The following is a 23,618-nucleotide window of genomic DNA, read 5'->3' on the forward strand; positions in this document are numbered from 1 at the left end:
CTTCCCTCCCACTCCCCCGATTCCTTCTCCATCCTGATCCCTTGACTCTCCCACCACTGTGATGAGCAATGACCAGGACAGGTGGTCCACAGAAACTCAGGCTTCACCAAAACTGCTTAATAATAGTAACACTTGGCACTTTCCAAACATTACTGAAGTCTCCCAGCCTCCCTGCGAGATGTATATTGCTGTTCCCATTGTACAGATGGGGTTGATGAAGCACAGAGAGATTAAATGGCTTTCTTCAGGTCACACAGTGAGCTAAATTAATCTAAGGGTCTACAACAGCTTTTGCCAGCATAGAACCTTGTGCATGGCTCTAGGCAGCAGAAGTCCACTGGGTGAGAGCATGTGATACTGCCACAACCTCCCCTCTACTGAGGGCCCAAGGCAGTCCAAGATGTGGGATTCAGCCAACTGGGCATGGGTTTCCATGCATTCCTGCTGCAGCCTCCACCCGGTGTAATGTCCCAGAATGGGTCAAAGAGGCACAGTTTGCTCCTCCTGTGCCAGCGCGAGGGGATCTGACCCAGTGAGTCATTGACAAAGCTGGAATTACAACTCAGGTATCCCTGACCTCAAAGCCCTGCCCCATTCCACACTCTCCTGGGCATATCAGATGGGCTTCCACTCCATATGTACCTTCAGACACCCTACGCAATGGGAGACGTGTACTGTGTGTTGTGTCAATCCATATCACTTGGTCAAATCAAAATCACCTTTTACCAGATCACCATAGTGGGTGACATCCCAGCCAAATTTCCATTGTCTGCCATCTCCCTCTGAGCTGTTCAAATAAAGGGTCACAAAACATGGCATGAGTGTATTTTTCGCCACTCTTTGTAGAGAAAGGCTGAACAAAAGGACTGTGCAAAAAAGGTTGAACAGTTTTTGCTCAAACATTTAAGGTTTGGTTGTTTTTTAAATGTGCTGTGAGGCTGAGATCAAGCATGGAAAATTTCAACCCTAAGTATCAAAGTTCAAGGTGGCTATAAGCAACAGAGCTTGTCCAAAAATGCAGAAAAAAATGTTGCTGGAATTTTTAAGACATTTTTTGCAACTTTTTAACTCTAGAAGCTGGTTGGAAGAACAGCTGCCATTTTTGCAAAATAATATTGTCAACTATTTACATTTTTTTCCAACCAATAAGCAGCTGAAGAAGGTCTGTTAGAGGGAAAACACTTTTTCCAGGTTACCTCTAGGGATTGCTGTAACCCTGCCTACACTATAGTTCAGTCTTCCTCTAGCTTGACATGAATGCCTCTCTCTCAAGTGACTGTGTCTGAGCCCCCAGAAGACACTCCTTTTACCTGTCTTGCGCACAACAGGCTCCAGTTCAACCTGAATCGATCCCCCTTTTGTGAGATCCTGAGTGGCTATGAATCTCCAGTGCTCCTTTGAGAGTGTCTCGAAGTCCCTCACTCCATATAAGGCTTGGCTCAGAGTCAGGGATTCGTTTATCCTCTTGGCCAGCAGAAGGTGTTCATCTTTTCCATAAGTCTCCTCTTTTCCCACAGGCTTCTGGACCTTGCTCCTCTGAGACTACGGTCAAAAGAGTGGAGAATTATTGCCCGGAGCCCAGATGACATTTTCAAAATGGCTACACTAGAACAGACTGGCAGCCTCTCTGCTGGCTCAAGCACCAGCTGCATTGCACAGCTAGCCATGCTGTAAGGTGGTCACAGCCATACTGTGTTTAAACGCGAGTGGTTTGTTTTAGTATAGGCAAGGCTCGGACAGTTGTTGGTGCTGGATGCTTATATTGCAGTAGCACCCAGAGGCCCCATTGTACTAGGTGCTGCACAAAGCAACAGTCCTTGATCTGAAATGGTTATGATCTAAATACGCAAAAGAAACAAAGAGTGGGAGAAAGGGGGTGCTACAATCCCCATGTCTTACGTGGGAAACTGAGGCACAGAGAAACCACATGATTTGCCCCAGGTCACACATGGAGTCTGCGGTAGAGCCAGGAATTGAACCCAGGTCTATTGAGTCCGGTGCCTTAACCACAAGACCACCCTTCCTCTCCATTATGTAGAGGAAACCCTCAAAATGCACCTAATTGTATAATAATGTGGAGGACAAGGTAGAGGATGTTTCTTCCTGACACCAATTGATGATCAGGATGTGCCCTGAAGCATGAGAATTGTTCGCCCTTGAAGTGTAGTCTAATTTAGAGTATCTGGTAGGTAACATAAAAAATGCTCATATTATTCAGACACTGGCACACTCATGGCATTTTATTTAACTCACGGAACAAACAGTGCTATTGGGAGAGAAACAGTCCATTCCTGTGACTGGCTGAAACTGCTGATGCACTGCATAGGGTGACCAGATCACAGAGGTGAAATATCGGGACGTGGGGTGGGGGGGGAGGAGAAAGGAGAAGGGGGCGGAGCCAAAAAATAAAAAAGCCAGTGGGGAGAAAAAAAAAAAAAAGCACGAACAAGTGGGAAGCGCCTACGCTGGCGCCAGCCACACGCAGATGTAAACAGCGGCCCCCGGGTCCCGGTACGCAACAACCCCTGCCCGGAGCCCAAGGACTGACACCCCGACGCCGCGGAGATGGGCACGGACAGGGGGAGCACCCCCACCAAGTCCCTGCGCGGAGACCGGCCTGGGCTGGCCGCGGGCGTGCCAGCGTGGGGCAGCCCCTTCCCTGGCAGGCTCCAGCTCCCCGCGGACCCGGGAGTGTGGAGCTGTAGCAACCTTCGTGCCACTGGGCTACACCCCGGTGGAGAAGCGGGACCTTGCCGCGGCCCCCAGGCCGGGACTCGTCCAAGCATCGCGGGACAGGATCTCCTCACCTAGGGTCGCACACCCAGCCAGGCACGCACTGCTCCCCCTGCCCTGCCCCCCAGAGGCAGACAGACTCACAGATTCTAATTATCCCCAGCACTGTGGCGGAGCCGCCGCCCGACCGGCCCTTCCAGCCGCTCCTCCGCCTCTCCCTCGCCACGTGTCAGGCAGAGGCATGCGCCTGGCACCCGGCGCCAACTACACCCCTCCGGGGCCGGGGCGCATGTGGCGGAGGTGAAGCCCCGAGGAACCGGAGTCCCCACGCGGGTAGCTGCTGCCCCCCAACCCCCACCCATGGGCGCATAGGGAGCCGGTTCCCCAGGCCGGACCCGGGCTGCCCCCCTGCAGGTACCCCACTGCCCTCCTGCCTGCGCTTGGCCCAGGGCCAGGCCGGACTCACTCCGCCGTCCCCGGGCCTCCTCCCTCCAGCGCTTGCCTGGGAGGGAGGAGGAATGTGGTGTGCTTTGGAAAGAGGCGGGGATTTGAGGAGGGATCCAATGGGGCAGTGAGGGGGTGGGGCCAGGGCGGGGATTTGGGGAGCTATCCAATGGGTGAAGGAGGGGATGGAGTTGGGGTGAGGGAGGGGGCGCGAACCAGAGCGGAGGGCAAAAATTGCTTGTTTGTCCAGTGTCCCGACCAAACATTGGTCAGGACGCGGGACAAACGAGCAAATATCGGGACAGTCCCGATAAAATCGGGATGTCTGGTCACCTTAGCACGGCATGACACCATGAGCCCAATTCTGCCCTCCCTTACGCCTGTGTGACCTCACTGGCTTCAGCAGAGGCTCTCCCCTCCCCCATGCAGCCAAACTATATCCTTCAGGCCCTGCTACTGGCTGCAGGTTTGGGCCCTTAACACTTAAGTGAGCAATTTGGATGTGTCACAAGGCAACATGATTAGAATGTCCTTTACCTGAAAATTTTAAGATGTGCCTACAAGCTGCCTGACCTATCCTTGGTGCAACTCCATCGACTTCCATAGCGTGACACCAAGGATGAACTTAGCCCAGTTGCTTCATACCCTGCAGACATCAGGGTTTTAGCACCTGCTGAAGTGCTAATTGCATTCATGTGCCAATTCTGTGACCTGAAAGGTAATTTCCCTGTCAGGGGATGCTTAACTACCTGGCTAATTAATTAATTTACAACCATTAGAATTAATTAATAAGGGCCAGATTTTTAAAGGCATTCAAGCATTGCTGCACTCAGTGTTGCAAGGTCTAACAGATTTAGGATCCTAAATGTCATTTTAAGGGGATTTAGGCACATTGGAGCCTAAATCCCATTGACTTTGATTCTTACATGCTCTGTAAATCCCACGGGGTGCCTAGCTGCATCTTTAGGCACCTAAATACCTTTGTAAAACTGGCCCAAGATCAATATTTTTAGAAATGGCCATTGGTTTGGGGATCTGCTTCAGAAAACGAAGGTCGGATTTGCAGACAGACATGCTAAGCGCCCAAGAAAAGGGTGGCTGCAAGTGCTCAGCACCTTTTAAAGCCAAGACCCAGGTGTCTCAGGTTGGAACTCAAAACCGAGACACTCAAAAGGAGAGGTCAGTTTGCAAATGTTGGCCTGAGTTAGCAGCATGGTCCATGTGGGCTCTGCAGGAATCCAAATAAACCTGGATATTTTAGCACATCTGCTTGAAAGTATGTTTTTCAAAGGCATTCTTGCCTCAAGGTGCCATTTATGGGGCTGGTATTCCATGAGATCTGGTCTCCTTGTGGAATTTCAAGCACCGGTTAAGAGCAATGCCATGGGAAGAAGAGAACTCATGTAAGTTGGTTCCTTAAGGTAGTGAAAAAACAAACACAAGTAAAGCACAGTTAAAAATGCTAGGTGCCCCTCCCATTAATGAAGGCCTTTATTGGTTGCAGGGTCACCTGTCTGTGTGTGTAGACTTTTTTCTCTTTGTGTAATAATGGCAGTACCTGCTCTGAGCAAGGGAAAAGAGGTGGGTCCTTAAAGAATGTATCAGTTACTCATTGTATTTCCTACCCCTGGTTTGTGTATGCGATCGGTACCTTGTTGTGTTTCCTTCCCAGAAAAGTTATTTTTTGTTGCTACTCTGGGGTGGTTTTTGGTCAGGCAATTCTCCGGACAGCTCTTTCAAGACACCACCAATAGGCTGCTAAATTCCAGGGGTTAGTGGCTAAGGAATTCAGGAACACTGCTCCAAAGAGCTGGAGAGAGAGTCTTTTACACACACCTACATGCACACACAGCAATATTCACAGAAACCCTTCCCAGGTGTGCACGGCCATTGTATGCTCAGAACACGTGGGGGTGCAGTGCACAAAGGGACACAAACATCCTCAGACACACCGGCCAGGACCCATCCTTCCAGACCCTCACCCGCATCACAACTAGGGTGACCAGATGTCCCAATTTTATAGGGACAGTCCCAATTTGGGGGGCTTTTTCTTATATAGGCTCCTATTACCTCCCACCCCCATCCCGATCTTTCACACTTGCTATCTGGTCACCCTAATCACAGCCTCCTCTTACCACAAAACGAAGAAACGTTTCATCATCATCAGCAAGAAAGTCGTTGTAGAAGAAGCTGAGTATCTGATAAGGCAACAAGAACATGCTTTGTAAGCAAGCGCTCGCCACTTCTGCTAGCAGAGCTCTCAGCTTTCAGTTTGCCAGGGAGTGCTTTGAAAAACCAGTGTAGTGCTGGGAATAGTGCTGGATTAATACCCTCCATGGATGCAGGAATCCATTGCAGAGCCATAAAGGACAGCCCAGATGGCCCCAGAGCAGGTTTGCCCCACACTCCCCTGTCCATATGCCTCAACGCTGACCTGGAAGGGTCATGGCTAGGGGGAAAAGGGAATTCACTCTTGGTCCGTGGCTAAAGGGCCAGCTAAAGGGTGTTTTCAGTGATGTAGACTGGGTAAAGCCCATTAAGTCATTTTGCATAGGCCACCCAATAGCAATGGTTATAATGGTGTTCAGTTACGGACTACATCACACTGAGAACACCAGCCTCGATGTGAAAGGATCCCTAGCATAGTTTCCCACGCCATCCAGCCCCCTGGCTCACACATCTTTATTGGCTGGGCACACTGACTAGTGAGCTCCCCACCCACCTCTACCTGGTCCACAAAGCAAGAGCTAAGGTCTTGGAATCAGACCATGTGGAAGGTCATTTTTAACTCGAGGCAGCACTACCTCTACCAAACAGAGAGTAACATCTGTTGCATCCTTGGGGAATTCTGATTCCTGACCAGACAGTATGCAGCATGGCATGCTCTTGCACCTCCACTTTCCTTTCTCTGCCTCACCTCGGAACTGAAGCACCATCCTCATTAAGTAGGCCCTAAGCTGCTTTTACAAAATCCACATTTGTGCTTGCAAATGGGTAGCTGCTCATCTAAGTACCCATTTTGCATGCCCCAGTTTCTGTTTGCAGGTGTAAATCAGGCACAAGAGCTGTGTATGCAAGTTTTGTGAGCAAAACATAGGTGCTAACCTTTGAAAGTTTAGCCTTTCGTGCAGGGCCAGCTTTAGGCCGATTCGGCTGAATTGGGCCCCGCGCCAAGAGGGCCCCGCGCTGCAGCTCTCCACCCTGCCCCCAGCTCACTTCCCCCTCCTCCCCTCCCCTGAATGCTCCGTTCGTGGGAAGTCTGAAAAGAAGCAGGGGCGGGCCGGCAGCACAAGGTAAGCTGGGGTGGTGGGGGTGCGAGAAGGGCTCCGGGGAGGCGCCGCCCATTCCCGCTGAGCACGCAGGCCCCAGCGGCTCTGGCCCGGCTCGGGTCCCCCGCGGCGCGGCTCGGGTCCAGCCCGGCCCCAGCCGGACCCCCGCGGCGCGGCTCCGGCCTGGCCCCGGCCCGGATCCCGCGGCGCGGCTCCGGCCCCGGCCCGGTCCCCGCGGCGCGGCTCCGGCTCCGGCCCCAGCCCGGTCCTCGCGGCGCGGCTCCGGCCCCGGCCCAGTCCCCGCGGCTCCGGCCCCGGCTCCGGCCCCGGCCCCGGCCCCGGCCCGGCCCCCGCGGCGCGGCTCCGGGTCGGACCCAAGCCGGGCAACCCCGGCCGGAGTGCGGCTCGATTCCTGGGGGCGGGGCTTGCAGCAAGCCCCGCCCCCAGGAATCGGGCCCCGCTCTTGCTAAAGCCGGCCCTGCTTTCGTGTCTGGGAATAATCCCTCCTGGAGTGTCTGGTTCAGAGGTTGACCTCCTACAATGGGACCTTAGAAATCGGAAGCTCCAGGCACTGTATTTGTACGTGTCCCGTGCAGGGCCGGCTCCAGGGTTTTGGCCGCCCCAAGCAGCCAAACAAAACGAAAAACAAAACAAAAAAGGCGTGATCACGATCTGCAGCGGCAATTCAGCGGGAGGTCCTTTGCTCCGAGCAGGAGTGAGGGACCGTCCGCCGAATTGCCGCCGAACAGCTGGACGTGCCGCCCCTCTCCGAAGTGGCCGCCCCAAGCACCTGCTTGGTAAGCTGGTGCCTGGAGCTGGCCCTGGTCCCGTGCACATTGTAAAGGGATCATCAGGCATCAAAGTACTCAGTTTTGCAATGTTACAAATGACTTCCATTCATGCACAGCAGCACCCAACACAGAGAATGTCAATCACAGTTCCCAGCATTAGCATCATGGGCAGCATTTCCTACCTTGCAAATCTCTTCCTGTGCTTTTAATATCCAAGGAATGACCTCTCCAGACGGCAGAAGATCTTGCAGGTTCCTGAGAGTGTTTGGCTTCAGGGGAAGGTGCTGGTGGTTGCTTTCTGTTAAATAGATCTCACATATCCTTTCACCCATCAAATGGCGCAGGAGGAAGCTGCCGCCTTTGCTGGAGCTCAGCACCATGCACAGAAAATCCTCCAGATCATGCCACAGATCCAAAAGATGAGTCTCCACAGCATAGTTCTTGCTCCTCAAGAACTTCCTGAAGGGGCGGCCAGCACAGCTGTCGGCATTAAGTGCCCAAGGAAGGAAATCCAAAGAAGAAGAGGATTTGACAATCTTTTTCAGGGCTAGCAGTGAAGGCAGCTGGGCAATGGGTGTAGAAGTACGTAGATCAGAGAGGATTCTCCTTTTGCCAATCTCCTCCAGTTGAAGAGGCAACTGGGCGTTAGGGCTGGGTGTTTTGAAAGAAGTGGCCTTTTCCATATCTTTAACACCCCTTTCTGGATGTTGTGCCCACACAGAAGTCTTTCCCAGGGCATCCTCTTTAGGAGGTGGTTGCTTCGTGTCTGTCAGACTAGTTGCACTCCAGTCTGAGCTTGGCTGCCCCTCAGGCTGCAGCCCATGTCTCCTGTGTTTCTCTGTTTCTTTAGGTTGTCTTCTACAAGTTACGAGATCCCAGATCTGCTCCTTGGCTTTTTTACTGGAGTACGGCTCTGACGTAGCCCGGCTGTTCCTGATACTCATTGTGGGTGCTGGAGACACTGCCTTCTCCTTCGAGCCCACCTGTAATAAACACTCTTGGTATTCCCACAGCAGAGGCTGGCAGGCCTCCTCCTTCTCCATGTTCAGCTTGCAATGAATGAAGAAGTTAGGGAGCCAATAACTTTGGATCTTAAACAGGGCTACTTTCTGCATCTCGCTCAGGAGCTCCCTCCTGGTGCTGATGTGCTGAGGGTGCCAGCCTGAGATCTTCAACAGAGACTCTGAAAAGGGCATGGAGAATTGTAAAGAGTAAGGGTTTAATCCAGAGCTCACTGCAGTCAATGACAGTCTTTCCGCTGACTCACTAGGCTTTGGATCAAACCCTGCAAGAGTAGGTTCTTGAGAAGTGAAGAGTAAATACGGCAGGGGAGAGAGGAGTCCTACAGACTGCACACTGCTCCCCATTCCATTATTTCTCATTGCAAGCGGCATGTACACAAAGCTATTGCAAGGATGAGTCTAATTTTAATGACTTTTTTTAAACTTGGATTTTTGATTGTGGTTTATCTGTTCCATGACAAAGCAACACATGCGCTGTGGCCATTTTTGTTCACATGCACAATCCCGGCATACAGCATGGCAGTCAGCAAGCAAAATAGCTCACTGCTTCCAGCCACAAGACAATGGTTTAACGCAAGGGGAAATAATAGCAATAATAATACCTTGCACTGTAGAGTGTTTTGTAATCCACAGAACACAAAGCACTTTATACAGGAAGGTAGAAGTGCATTTACTGCCCCGTTTTCCAGATAGGGTAATGCAGGCACAGGGACTAGCAGTTAAGTGACTTGGCCTAGGTCATGCAGTGACCCAGTGGCAGAGTCAGCAGCAGAATGCAAGCTGACTGCTTTTTAGCCCTTTGCTTGGTTCATCAGACTCCGGCTGCTCCACATACACCTTCATTTAGTAAGGGCCCAGTGGCAGGGTCATAACCCCACCAGGGCTTTCTGGGAGTTAACTTCTTAGATTAGCTTGACTACAGTACCAATTTGATGATGGACCGCACAAGCCCTCACCCCCGCTGAGGTGGGATAACTCTCTCAAAAGGATGCCAGGAGCAGTCAGTCTCCAGTTTTTCTCACTCTTGTGTTTGCCCTCTCTGCTCCACCACTTTACTTCAGCTCTGCTCTGGAACAACTCCCCTCCCTTGGGTAAGAGAACGGATTTCGTTTCCATCTCCCGTCAGTTCTAGTCTCCACCACTGCTCCTCAAGCCTGAGCAGGTGGAGAGATGGCCCTCTCTGGGGTGAAAGAGGGATTTGGTCCTTGGGGGGTGCATGAGCCCCCTGTTTGGGGAGGCTAGTGCCTGGCCCTCCCCCTTCTGTCCCACCCGAGCCCCCCACCATGGCCAGAGGAGCCCACACCCCAGCCTTCCTGAGTCCTGACCCACCAGCCAGCCCAGGCCGCCGGCCAACCTGCCCCAGCCGCCTCAAGCCCAAGGCTGCAGGCTAGGGTGACCAGACAGCAAATGTGAAAAATCGGGACGGGGATGGGGGGTAATAAGAGCTTATATAAGAAAAAGACCCAAAAATCAGGACTGTCCCTATAAAATCAGGACATCTGATCACCCTACTGCAGGCATGCCAGCCCCAGCTGCCCTGGCTGGCCCAAGTCCTGGGCTGCTGGTCCACCTGTCCCAGCCACTCTGAGTCCCAACCCACCAGCCCGCCCATCCTAACCCCAGTGCCTGCTGGTTTTGGGGGAGAGGCTGAGTGAGGGTGGGAAAAGGAGCAGCGTGGGCAAGGTCATGGGGGAATAGCGGGATGGGGGAGGGGCCTCAGGGTGGAGCATGGGCGGGGCCACACCTGGCTGTTTGGGGATGCTTAGCCTCCCCTGGCCTATGATACCAGCCGCCCGTGATCTGGTCACATTGTTCATTGAGTGCTGGTCTCTCTGGAACTATGAGATCTCTAACCAAGTGATACTGATGTCCATTCTGCAAGGTGGAACTGTATGAACTGATTCCATGTTCATCAACCCCCTAGTGGTAAATACAACCCCATGTTTCTATCCCCAGCTCCTCAAGCCAGGCTTGGGGTGCTGGACAGAACCAGATGCACTGAAGTCTTGCTGCTCCTGGAAGTTCGGATTCCCAGCCTCAGATTCTCCTTACCAATGCTCATGCTGCAGAGGGTGACTACTGTGGAGCCCTCCTGCAAATGAGTGGCCCTCAGCACTTGGAGCAGAGACAGGTAGAGATCTCGCTGGGCAACATCTGACTCATCAATCTCCAAGATCCTTTCTGCAGCAAGCCAGAACTTTGTCAGCTCTTCCCCTGTGGGTCAGACACACAGCACAATGGTTAAGGGCAGGGAAAGAATGAGAAAGTGGGGAGAGCGAGCAGGAGAGACATTCCCTGAAAGCATTGCTGATGAGACAAACAGGTGCTATTCTAAAGTAAAAGAGTTCTATACGTGGTTTAAAGTTACATATCCCAATGTCCAGATGCAGGGATTGCCACTCTGCACAAACATCTGGATACATAGGGAAGTAGGGGGCAGTATGAAGGAAGCTCTCTGTGCTCACCTGCCATTCCTTGGATAAAAGAACGAAAGCGCCACATTCCCCTGCTACCGCTAATGCACTTTTCAAGCAGCCATTGATCTGCACTTTTCCATTTCAGCATCTCTGCTGCAAGAGAAAGTGAAAGACATCACATCAGAATGTACTCGAGCATGTGCATGTGCAAACATATCCCTATGGAAATTCCAGTAGACCCCTCTAGAATCCTTCAATTGATCTCTGTTAGTTTCTGCAGGAGGACCAGCAGTGCCAGGAGACAGCAGGTCAATGGACCTTGGCTGTTCCAAAACCTAGATGCCAGCTGGAACAAATAAGAACCAGTTGCAAATGCTCAACTGGAATTCCCACTAGTGATACCCAACACATGAACATATGGACATGTAAAACCACACACATGCCCTCCAGACCCTGATATCCACTTCCCTGAGTTAGCCCCTCCCCCTTCCTATTTCCATTTTTTATCTCAACTGGGGCTTCCCCTCAAATCTTCCTGGTGTCTAACATTAAACCTAGGTTGCAAGAAGAAGCCTGAGATGCAGAGGAAAGATCAAACTGGTGTGAACTTTGCTCCTGTTGACTTTATAATACAAGATGAACATGGCTCAGCTATCTTCGCAGCTCTTCTGATAATGACATTATGACTCTGAGCTTTTGTTGAACTGCGTGGACCAAATTAATCCAGGGTGTAACCCAAGTTTATCCAGGATGTCTGGACCTTGCACTGCTATAGCCACCCAGGGGTTAATAGGCAGAGCAGCTACTTCCCTACCTGCAGGGAATTATGTGACTAGCAACAGTTGGGATAAAAGGCTGGAGCTCAGACAGAGAGTGATTGCTGCCCAGGAACCTGGGGAGGACTGCACCAGCACCAGACTGGGAGGAAGCTATGCAAGGAGCCAGAGCCGCCAAGGACAAAATGCTGTAACAAGGTTCTCTTTGAGAGGGGCCTGGAGGTCAATGAAGGTAGGAAGTGGCCCAAGGAAGCACATCTTACCTGCTTAGTACAGAGTCCCTGGGTTGGAACCCAGAGGAGAGGGAGGCCCTGGGTTCCCCTCCCTGCCTCCAAGGAAGGGGATGTGAAAGCCCGCCTGATGCAAGGGAACAAGAACTAGTAATCCCAGTATGTGGCTGAAGATGTGGCATAAGGTCATTGTACTGTTTTTTTTGTTAGACTCTCTATTACCCCAGAAGGGGTGGGATGACAAACCATGTGGTTGGAGGGCTGAGTTATAAGAATGGGCAAACCACTACAGGCTCAGAGTGGCCACCAACAAGGGCCACCAGAGTCCAAGAGGCTGCTACACTATGCCCAGTCACTGGCTGGTGGGTGACCTTTCTACACCCAGTGACTGCATTAAATATTGGCTTCTCTGGAGTTACACCAGATGAATCTGGCCCTATGTATTTGTGCCCCATGATACACCAAGAGCATCCTGTCTGCCTTTCTCCCATTTGTCTTCACTTTCAACAGCTTTGCATTTCCCTGGTAAACAGGCTGTTGTCCTCATGTTTTGGGGTAAATACTATGGCCCAGATTCAGACCTGCTGCAACTATGACACAGACTGGCCAGGACACTATTTTATAAGCACAGGACACAGCAGACAAGCAAATAGCCCTGATTTAGGCTTATTGGTGGGTTATCTCCTGACCCACCAAACCTACTATACATCACTGGAACCGTGGGACTCCCAATGGAATATACCATTGGTTTCTATCTAGGATCGTTCACAGGATATCATTTTTAAATGGTTGCTGCTCCTTCAGATGAGGAAAAAAACAGGTCATCTCAGGACATTTATAAGACAGGATTATTTCAGCATCTCAGGCATTATGGGACAGTCCACTTTTGGATGCAATTCCCATCAAGATTTTAGGGAGAAATTGACTGGCTGGTGACTTTAATGGAAGTGTGCAAGTTAAACTTGGGTACAAGTGGTAAATGGTTTTAAATGCCAAAAAAAAGTGTAAGTGGTGAAGTAAGGCAACTTGCAGCAATTTAACACTCAGTCGTGGGCGTGCAAAAGGAATGTAACTTATGGAGAGAGAGAAAGGTGGACAGGAGCAGAAAAACCAACTACAGCAAGTCCCTTCACTTTGGTCTGTGCTCTTCTGATATTTGCTTTTTCTACTCCAAGTTTCAGGGTATAATTTGCTGCACCCCTTCTGCATGCTCATAGTGTCAGAGTCCCCTTCGTGTAACCACAGTTACAGCATAGTGTGACCTTGTATGCATTGTAGGCGTGGGGCCATGCTGGTGGAGGTGGAGTACCTGCACATAAAAAATCAGGATTGCACTACTGCTCGTGCCCATAGTAGCTGAGTGACTCCTAGAGGAACTACCAGCAAATTCTCTCTCTCTCTCTCTCTCTCCAATATCTGCCTATAGAGGGGAGCTTGAAAAGTTAAAGGAATACGATCTTTTTATGTGTGAACTGAGCACATTTGACCTGGAATCACTGAGGCAGAATAGAGTCCTCGGGTGCTAAGGCCAGAAGGGACCAGTCTGACTTCCTGCATAACACAGGCCATAGAATTTCACCCAGTGATTCCTGCATCCCACCCGCCACGTCTGGTTGAGCCAGAGACTCTTTTAGAAAGCCATCCAGTCTTGATTAAAGCTCCCAAAACTGAGAAGTCACTGGGTTCCATTGTAAGTTGCTACAATAAACAATGCCCCTTTTGAGCCCTTTCCCACAGTTTACAAGTATTTTCCCCCTACACAAATGAAACCATTTACAAAAAATGCAACCATTTTATAAGCACGATGACCTAGTCCAGAATGCGTCTCCAACTCTTCAAACCTCAGTCAGCACACACCAGAGGTGAGCGCCTTAACTGAACAGAACCAGGGTACAGCACTGCTGATGTGCTAATCCTGCCCTACATTAGAATGTTTGTGCTTAAGGTCACCTTTGCTTACCTGCCTCCTTGGATCTAATGAAACTGAGAAGCTCCTGACAGAGAATGTAATGAAAACACAAGTTGGTTTTACAGAAGTGCGGCAACCGGTACTTTTCCATCCAGGTCAATAAGCCTTTGTACTTTGGCACCTGTATCCCCCCACCCCCCAAAAAAAGATTGATTAGACTGTGAGGAATGATCTATCCCTGGTGTAGCTCCATTGACTTCATTAAATGAGAACCCATTAGGGCGAGGGGCCTGTAAGACTCCCAGGGCTCAAAGCCTGCTAGGACTTGTTTTTCATGACCTTTTCAGGGTAATGAACATTTGGGGGGACTTAAATCCCATTGATCCCAATGGGGTTACACCTAGGGGGACAAGAATTTGCTTCCTGTCAGTGAAGCCAATGGAAGGAAGAGGTGGTGATGATGCAGCTGGAGCATTGGGGAAGCAGGATCCCCAGTAAGAACAGCAGAGCTCAATAGTGTCAAAGCACAGGTGAATCCTGCTTGTAGCAGTGGAGAGGAGATCCTGCAGGAGGTGGCTTAGGGTGAAGGCTCCTGGTTTTGCAAAGACAGCCCTATCCTGTTTAAGGATGGAATGTTCTGCTCCACACTGTTCTATCCAATTCAACAAAACTTCTGCACATGGGGCCTGATCCTCACTCTCTCCCCCCCCCCCCCCGAAGTCAATGGGAGTCTTTCCATTTACTTCAATGGAATTTGGATCAAGCCCCATAGAACTTCCCCAGGATCAGGGCCTTGATCACTTGTGCTCCTGATTGTACCCAGGGTTCATAAAGAACATGATTCCCCACGTTAAAATAAATCAATTAACGGAATAAACATAAGGAGGGGACAAGAGGGAAGGAGAGTCACCCTTGGGAATCTTAAACCCCACTTGTTCTGTCCACCCCTGTTGTTGTCCCTCCCTCCCTTCTTCCCCACCCACCCCCTCCCTTTCAGTGGAGAAGGTGTCAGCCCTCCACTGCATGCTAAGAATGTTACTGCCTCACCAGGTAGCATGGTAACTCTGGCCACAGGAACCACTGGCAAATGTTGGCCATGTAAATTGGTGTCTGGCCAAAGACCTGTGAAGAAAGAACAGGAGAGAAGTGAGAGAGATTGGGGTGTGGGGGAAGGGCTGATTAGTGGAGACAATAATTCCTCCTGGAAAACCCATCTTTCCCATAGACAATCATCACCACTTATTCTTCCAAGTCATGGAGAGTTCTTCCAACCTTTCTTGGTAAGCAGAGACACTCCTCAGGTACAATTATTAATAATAAATGAACCAACTGTTTAAAACTGAAGTGACGCTACCCCTCTCTATAGTCACGATTCTCAGTCTGTGGTCTGTGATGTATTTGTATTACAGTGGGGCCTAGGTACCCTAGTGTATTAGTGTTATATGTACAGTGAGTAAAGGGAAGCGTTTCCCCACAGGGCTTACAGTCTAAACAGACAAACAATGGGAGAAAGGAATGATTGGTCCGGAGTCGTGAGCGGCGGCATGGCCTCAACTGGAAGAGGTGGGGCCTTTAAATCTTGATTTAAAGGCCCCACTCCGGCTGTGGCTGGGAGCCCCGGGGCCTTTAAATCACCCCCGGAGCTACCAGCTGCAGAGGCGGCTGGGAGCCCTGGGGCCAAGGGGCGATTTAAAGGGCCTGGGGCTCTGGCCGCCGCTACCGCGACAGAGCTCTGGGCCCTTTAAATCACCGACAGAGCCCTGCCACCGCTACCCCAGGGCTCTGGCAGCCAGGCTCAGGCACTGCTTTAAAGGGCTGGGGCTCCCCGCAGTGGCAGGAGCCCTGGCCCCTTTAAATCGCCGCCTGAGCTGGGCTGGCGGAGGCCCGGGGCTCGCCAGGCGATTTAAAGGGCCCGGGGCTCCAGCCGCTGCAGGGAGCCCTGGGCCCTTTAAAGCACCAGCCTGGGGAAGCCGATCTGGTCTGGCACGGCGTACTGGCTCTTGCCGGTATGCTGTACTGGACCATACCGGCTTACTTTCACCTCTGGATTGCTCCAACTTTACAGATTAAGTGATTTCCTGGTACTTAAGGTCACCCAGGGAGTGTGTGGCAGAGCTGGGACTTGAACCCAGCCTTTCTGAGGCTTAACTCACAAGCTCATTCCTTTTCTTCCATGAGCTCTGTCCTACTAGGCCCAAAAGTAGCCATTTTAGGAACAAGCTCTGGAGAAGCTGGGAAGGCAGAAGGGATTCAAGCAGTCAAAATCTCTGTTTTACATCTCAGAAGACATCACCTCCAGCAGTTCAGCACCAGTCCAAGCCTGAACATCTACACTGCTATTTTTTATCCCCATGGGACTCAGCCAGTTGACCCGGGCTCTGAAACTCAGTACCAGGGGGTCTTTTATTGCAGTGTAGACATATTCAGGGAAACCAATGGTGCTGAAAGTAGTGGGATTGAGTCTATATTTTTCACTCCTCTCTGATCAGTATTGAATCATTGTCCCAACAGGCTGTGATGCTGGCAGGCCAGCTCGTGTCAAGGCTGCAGGTTTTAACTAAGAACCGACAGACTCATAGCTGGAGACCAGACCAATTCATTTATGTGTTAATGTTGTTCAAAATAGGTATTAGTCTTATAAGTATGTATGTAGTGTTTAGACTCTACAGGATGTTTGTAAGTTGCTGCATGCATTAATCTCATTTGTACTGTCTGTATTCTATGCTATAAGGAAATAGGTAAGCTTTGCTTTATGGCTTCGAAAATGTTTGCTCTAAACTTGTGAACTCATATGAAAAGAGTGTTTCTCCCTCACTCTCCACTGCTTGTCCAGAAGGACTATCAAAATCAGATGGGCCATCAAGGAATATCACAATACAAAGGATTGGTGAATGGTCCTATTGCACCTGGGAAATGCTACGTGCAAGGCCCATCCTAGGGACTTGGAGGCTGAATGAAGGAAATAAAAAACAAAGACACAGGAAAACTTGTCATTTCTTTGCTGTTTGAACTCTCACTGGGCCAGAGACTCCAAACTGAGGCAGAGATCCCTAGGGGGTGACTTCTTGGGTCCACCCTGGAAGACGTCTTGAATTGACAAACTACCACATCTCTGTCAACTTTAGGATTTAGATTGCAACTCATTAGTGCATATATGTTTGCTTGCTTTAACCCTTAAATAACTTTCTTGTTTTGTTTTTTCCTTGTTAATCAACCTTGAAGTTAGTTTATTAGAAGATTGGCTACAGGCATTGTCTTTGGCGTGAGATCTAAGACACAGATTGATCTGGGGTAAGTAACTGGTCTCTTGGGACTGGGAGCAACCTGAATATTTTGTGATTTTTGTGACCATTTATCATTAAGTCCAGCTTGTTTGAGTGGCAAGATAGACTGGAGAGTCTAAGGGGACTGTCTGTGACTCCATGGTAAGACTAGTATAGTGATCCAGGAGTTCACATTTGTTACCGGCTTGGTGAACTCTACTTGTAGAACACACCACCGGTTTTGGGGCATCTGCCCTGTTTTTGACAGTCTGCCCTGAGGTCGGCAGTCCCTGTTGTGAGCCACTCCATACAGCGCGACACAGGCACTACGTGCAAAAATAAGGTGTTATTCCCTCTGTGCTGCCCAAAGTCCAGCTAGGATAACTACATTCTGCCCATCTAACACTGCCCCCCACCCACCCCCCCCGGACTTAGCTTGCAACAGCTGACAAAATTACATCCAAAGATGCATGCCCATGGAGCAGGTGTAGGGATAGCTACCAGAGAAGTGCTGGCCTGAAATTCACAGAGTTCCCTAAGACCTGCAAACTCACCGGGGTTGTGGGTGGGAGGGTAGAATCCGGAAAGAGAGTGAGCTAAACTGTAAGATGGAAACTTACGGGGAGATTCAGGAATGTGTTGAAAAAATCTACAAAGACTTCATCTTCCAGCAGAACCACCAGCTCCGTGGAGGCTATCGTTGCTAGGGTGGGAGAAGAAAAACAATTACCCAGCTTTTGTTACAGAGAGGGAGCGAAACTGAACCAAAAAATGAATTTTAAAATGCTAGGGTAGCCCACTGGGAGTGCTATAGGGCCCCCTCTGTGCTAATTACAAGAGAGATGGATCTGTTACAGCCATAATTTGCAAGCTGACGCTCAAGCTGCAGCTCACACCTTTAGCTCTGGAAGTTCCTAGTTCAATCCCTGGTAGTCCTCATACTAGAAAAGACAATTGTTTAAAACAGTTCTTAAATAATTCCTTCTAAAACCAGTTTAAGGAATACAAAAGGAGGAGAACATTTAATAGATTGGGTTCCTGTAACACTGAAAACTCTGAGAACACTTCCACAGAGAGGCTTGGGAAGGGTAAACAAGTTCTCTCTCAGTACACGGTGGAACAATTCCTACAGCAGCTCAAGTTAGTGAGGTGCTTAGAATCCTGGGATATGCCTCAAAATTATCATCGTGCCTGACCTGGGTTACTGCAATGCCAATGTGGACACAGCTGTGACTCAAAGCACCCCCATGTTCACACACTACTGCAAAGATGTTTGTACAAAATATGCCTTTTAAGGTGGTATTTGAAAACTAATAGCAAGTCTATAGAGATGTATAAAATCATGAATGGTATGGAGAAAGTGAATAAGGAAGTGTTATTTATCCCGTCACATAATACCAGAACCAGAGGTCACGCAATGAAATTAATACACAATAAGCTTAAACAAACAAGGAAGTACTTCTTCACACAATGCACATTTAACCTGCGAAACTTGTTGCCCGGGGATGATGTGAAGGCTAAAAGTATAAAAATTCATGGAGGGTAGGTCTATCTGTGGTTATTGGCCAAGATGGTCAGGAATGTAACCCCATCTTCTTGGTGTCCCTAAACCTCCGACTGCCAGAAGCTGGGACTGGATGACAGGGGATGATCACTCAATGAATTGCCTTGGTCGGTTCATTCCCTCTGAAGCATCTGGCATCAGCTACTGTTGGAAGACAAGATACTAAGCTAGATGGGCCATTGGTCTGACCCAGTATGGCTAGTCTTATGTTCTAGCACAATGGTCATTAATATCATTGTAAAATGCATGTATTAATCTAATATGTGAAGTTATGAGTTTCCTCTGTATAATGTTACTAGAAGATGTGTAAAGAAGACAGCCTAGATAAGCAAGTCCGTCCTAGACAAAGAAATGAGGGTTTACCTCATTTAGTCATTAACAAAGCTATAAAGCAAACCAGCTTGGGTTGTCTTGAACCTGAACCTGAGACACACAGGATTAACATGGCTCCTACACACCAGAGAGACCAAATTCCCAGGAGGCCTTTCTAACCTTGAGAACAAAAACAATTCTTTGGGAATATAAGGAACAGAGAGAGACTCCATCTTAGCTTTCACCTAAGACAAGAGAAACCAGTACCTCGTACTTCTGTGGAAGGGTCCTGACTGAGAGACAGTCAGCCATGCTGGACCAAGAGCAATTGGTGAGCAAAACCATCTTAAACAAAGACTGTGCCTTGCGAGGTTGATTTTTAGACTTCTAGATGCACGTTTTCACTTTTGTTTGCTTGTAACCATCTCTACCTTTATTTCTTTTGCTTGGCTTCACTTAACCTATGTCCTGTTCGTGACGGGGTTTACCAACCCCGCACTAGGCCAATGGAGTGGGACCAATCACTGTGGGCCCAGAGGCCACGCCTCCTCACCTCTGCTACACATGCTCCAGGTGGAAGGGACAGATAAAAGGAGACAGCCCAGCTCAGTCTGGGCTGGCTGAGGAGGAGGAAGGACGTGTGTTGCAAGCGCCTGCAGAGATACCTGAGACTCCACGAGGCAAAAACCGTGGACCCAGACTACGCTGCGAACAACCAGACAACCACAGAGATTTATGGGGACACCGAGCCACTGCCAGCTAGGGAGAAGCCTGGGCTGCACCTTGTGGTAGGAAGTGACCTAGGGAATGTAGTAGAAGCTGATGCTTAAACCCTTAACAGGGAATTTTCCAGCTTCATAGGGCCCTTGGTTGGAACCCGGTGGAGCAGGATGGCCTGGGTTCTCCTACCCTTCCCCACTTTCCACTAGATGTGGCTACTGCTTGTTTGCTCTGCCCCGCCCAGGGGCTACAAACTGACTGTTTGTTCTGCCCTGCCCAGAACGTCAGAACCCCCAGTTGCTATTGCCTGCCCCAACAGGAGGCTCAGGGGCCATACACTGTTTGTTTGCCCTGCCCCGCCCTGCCCAGGGGCTGCAGGTTGATTGTTCTGCCCTGCCCAGGGGCTGCAGGTTGATTGTTCTGCCCTGCCCAGGGGCTGCAGGTTGATTGTTTGCTTGACCCCACCAGGGATCCTGAGTCCACCTTGTTGCAATCATCTGATCCCACAGGGAGTCCTGACGATTGTGTGATGGGGTGTACCAACCCGGCACTGGGCCAACAGGGGCGGCCCCACTTGACACGCAGGGTCCCCCCATCACGTTGCTAATAAAGTTGTTTATTTTAATCTAAATCAGCCCAGTGCTGTGTTGAATTTAAGTGACTATTAACTGCAATTAACAGGGTAAACTGCTGGGTATTGTCTTTCTGAAGGAGCAAATGAACTTTATTATTTCTCTGAATGGTCCAGGAGAGGGCTTGACCTTTCAGGGCAGATGGTTTTGTACAAATTCAGGACTGGAAGTGCATTGGGGTCATTTTGCCAGGAGTAACCAAACCTGGGTGGGGCTGTTGTGTTGTAGGCAGGCTGTTGCGGTCAGAAGTACTGACCCAGGGCTGCACCGCACACAGACACTTAGGATATTACATTCTTGTCTGGTGGCTGTTGGTGTCCAGGCTGTGAACCACAGCAGCAGAACGTTTAAGCTATCCTTGGTTACAGGGCAGGCAGTGACATAACCCCCTACTGGTCTGGATTGCACCCCAAAACATGACCTGGCTACATGAGTATGAGTCAAGTGTGGCTCCATAGCATTGACACTTGTGGGTGGGCGTGGCTAACCGGGGTGTCCATTCCTGGATGCCCAGACCTGAGTAAACTCTGCAGTGAAGACATATCCTGAAGGAGGTTTTACGTAGCCAGAGTTTGTCCCAGTGTGGGATCCCAGGTTCTGAAAGGTCAAAGGGCAACTCTCTAAACAATTAAAGTGTCTAGCTCATGCACGAATAGTATTAGTACTCTGAAATCAATGAGTCAGTGCAGTACAAAATAAAGAAGAGACACTGTGGCTGACTGCAGGAGAGGACCAATCCCAAAATAGATTTTAAGACTAAAACATCATGTGCCAGAGCTCTGGCTGGTGTGGATAGGAATCGCTCCTTTGACCCCCCCTGAAGCTACCCCAGCTTACACCAGCTGAAGAACTGGCTCTGTATATTGGTACCCTTTAACTGCCTTTCTGCAGAGCATGCTAATAAATTCCCAGAAACCACCACAGGTCAATGGACAAGAGAGACAAAGTGACTCAGGTTATAGTGACAGTGAGTAACTTCAGAAGCTCCATCCATCCAAGGATCGAAAGGTAGTATATGAACATTATTAATGAACGGAGTCTCCCAATATCCCTGTGAGCTATTATTACCCCTGTTTCACAGATATGGAAGTGAGGGATAGAGGCAAGATGGGCACCTAGAAAATGTGCACTCCAAATTAATGGATACGTCTGAAAGCTTACACTTAAGTGACCAAGATCACACAAGAAATCTGTGACAGAGGCAGGAACGGAACTTAGATTTCCTGAGTCCCTGGCCTGTGCTCCCCCCAAACCAAAGGTGGGCAAACTAGGCCGACGGGCCACATCCAGCCCGTGGGACCGTCCTGCCCGGCCCCTGAGCTCCCAGCCAGAGAGCCTAGTCCCCAGCCCCTCCCCCGCTGTCTCCCCTCCCAGGCTGCCCCATGGGCCGCACTCTGGCCTGCCGCTGGGCAGCGTGGGGAGCGCAGCTGGCTCTGGGCCAGGTATCTCAGCTGTGAGCTCCTGCTGCTGGTAAGGGGAAAGGGAGTGGGGGGATTGAGTAAGGGAGCGGAGGGTTGTGGGGGGCAGTCAGAGAGGAGGGGGCGGTTGGATGGGGCAGAGGTTCTGGGGGGGTGGTCAGGGGATGGGGAACAGGGAGGGTTGGGAGTGGGAGTCCTGGGGGGCCTGTCAGGGGGCGGGGATGTGAATAAGGGTTGGGAGGGCAGTCAGGGGACAGGGAGCAGGGGGTGTTGGATAAGCGGGTGGGATCCTGGGGGGCAGGAGGTCCCAGGAGGGGGTGGTCGGGGACGAGGAGCAGAGGAAGGTTGGATAGGGGGTGGGAGTCCTGGGGGTCAGGGCATGGAGGTGTGGATAGGGGTCAGGGAAGTAAGGAAACAAGGAGCAGGGGTGTTGGATGTGTTGGAGGTTCTGAGGGGGGCAGTCAGGGGGTAGGAAGTGGGAGGGGGTGGATGGGGGCATGGGCCAGGCTGTTTGGGGAGGCACAGCCTTCCCTACCTGGCCCTCCATACAGTTGCGCAACCCTGATGTGCCCTCGGGACAAAAAGTTTGCCCACCCCGCCTTAAACCCTCTTTCCCTTGTTATTTGCTTGCTAAGGCCTCCAGCAAGGGTGTACTGCAGGTAACTCACCAGTCTTGTTCATGTTTTCCCCTGTCCTTGAGATCTTTGGTCTGGCTTGGCAGTGACAGCATTCTAAAGGGAGTTGTTCCTTTATGATGCGTTAAGTATTGCTGCTGTGCAGAGTTCCACACTCCACATGGTACCAGCTGGTGAAAGTGCAATGTTACTCTGAAAATGGCACTGCAGAAGTCCATCTGTATCATCTGCTCATTGATTCCCAGATCAAATCTGCCAATCATTTCTTTTCTAACTGCAAACCTTACAAATATACTTTGGGAAGCTCAGAGTCAAGCTGGGGACTTTCCGTCTCAAGCATCATCCCCTGTAAGAAAGATTCTGTAGGCCCAACGTACGCCCTTAGTGACCTCTGTAACCCTTTTATCTTCAGATTAGGCCATCACCTATCCTCTGGCTTCTTAAATGGTGTAAAGAGCTTCCAGTCCTGTCCCGTAGCAAAATCAGCTTCAAACAAAACACATTTGCTGTGGAAGCCACAGAGGAAATACTGGATCCTACAATACAGCCAGTCACTTCTCTTGATTATGGTCACAATCCTGCAATGAGCTCTGTCCCCACTGCAGGAGCCCCATTGAAGTCAGAATCAGCACAGAATCACCTTCTACCCATATGCACCAGGGAAAAGAAGAGCTTGTAGGTAGTGTGACGGGTTTGATCACAGAAACCCCTAGGGACTGTCACCTGATGTGCTGAGACTACCTCTGAGCCCATTTTCCCTGCCAGATTGGCCTCCAGAACCTTGCCTTGTTGAGGCAGACAAGCCAGTCTGCTCCAGCACAGACCCAGGGTCTGAACCACACGCCCCAAAGCTGCAGACTTAACTGAAAACAGCTTAAGAAGTGCTCCTGTCTCCAGCACCCAGACACCCTGCTCCCAATGGGATCCAAACCCCAAATTAATCTGATTTACTCTGTATAAAGCTTATACAGGGTAAACTCATAAATCGTCGCCCTCTATAACACTGATAGAGAGATATGCACAGCTGTTTGCTCCCCCAGGTATTAATTACTTCCTCTGGGTTAATTAATAAGCAAAAGTGATTTTATTAAGCATAAAAAGTAGGATTTAAGTGGTTCCAAGTAATAACAGACAGAACAAAGTAAGTTACCAAGCAAAATAAAACAAAACATGCAAGTCTAACCCTGATACATTAGGAAACTGATTACAGATAAAATCTCACCCTCACCTCCAATAAGCTTCTTTCACAGACTGGACTCCTGCCTAGTGTGGGCCCAATCCTTTCCCCTGGCACAGTTCTTGTTAGCTCCAGTTCAGGTGGTAATTAGGGGATTTTTCATGACTGGAACCTCCTTTGTTTTGTTCCACCCCTGTATATCGCTTTGGCACAAGGTGGGAATCTTTTGTCTCTCTGGGTCCCCAACCCGCCTTCTAAATGGAAAAGCACCAGGTTTAAGATGGATTCCAGTACCAGGTGACATGG

General features: G+C 50.1%; 2 protein-coding genes across 2 annotated transcripts in view; both read right to left on the bottom strand.

Annotated features, from left to right (window-relative positions):
• LOC101947203 (regulator of G protein signaling like 1) overlaps positions 1–1,537 on the bottom strand; it is a 28,220-nt gene extending 26,683 nt beyond the window's left edge. The window contains exon 1 of the mRNA XM_065554499.1: positions 1,311–1,537. The gene's annotated coding sequence lies outside the window, so the exon portion shown is untranslated. The remainder of the gene's footprint in view (positions 1–1,310) is intronic.
• LOC135972954 (regulator of G-protein signaling protein-like) lies at positions 723–22,181 on the bottom strand. The gene is made up of 10 exons (XM_065553641.1): positions 22,169–22,181; positions 17,475–17,557; positions 14,639–14,713; positions 13,643–13,772; positions 10,725–10,829; positions 10,312–10,473; positions 7,420–8,420; positions 5,313–5,375; positions 1,311–1,542; positions 723–787 (listed from the first exon to the last, which is right to left on the bottom strand). The coding sequence occupies exons 1-10, from the start codon at positions 22,179–22,181 to the stop codon at positions 723–725; spliced, it is 1,929 nt and encodes a 642-aa protein (XP_065409713.1).
• Between the last annotated feature and the right edge of the window lie 1,437 nt (positions 22,182–23,618).

This window comes from Chrysemys picta, chromosome 8 (assembly GCF_011386835.1).
Source record: "Chrysemys picta bellii isolate R12L10 chromosome 8, ASM1138683v2, whole genome shotgun sequence".
Classification (NCBI taxonomy): domain Eukaryota; kingdom Metazoa; phylum Chordata; order Testudines; family Emydidae; genus Chrysemys; species Chrysemys picta.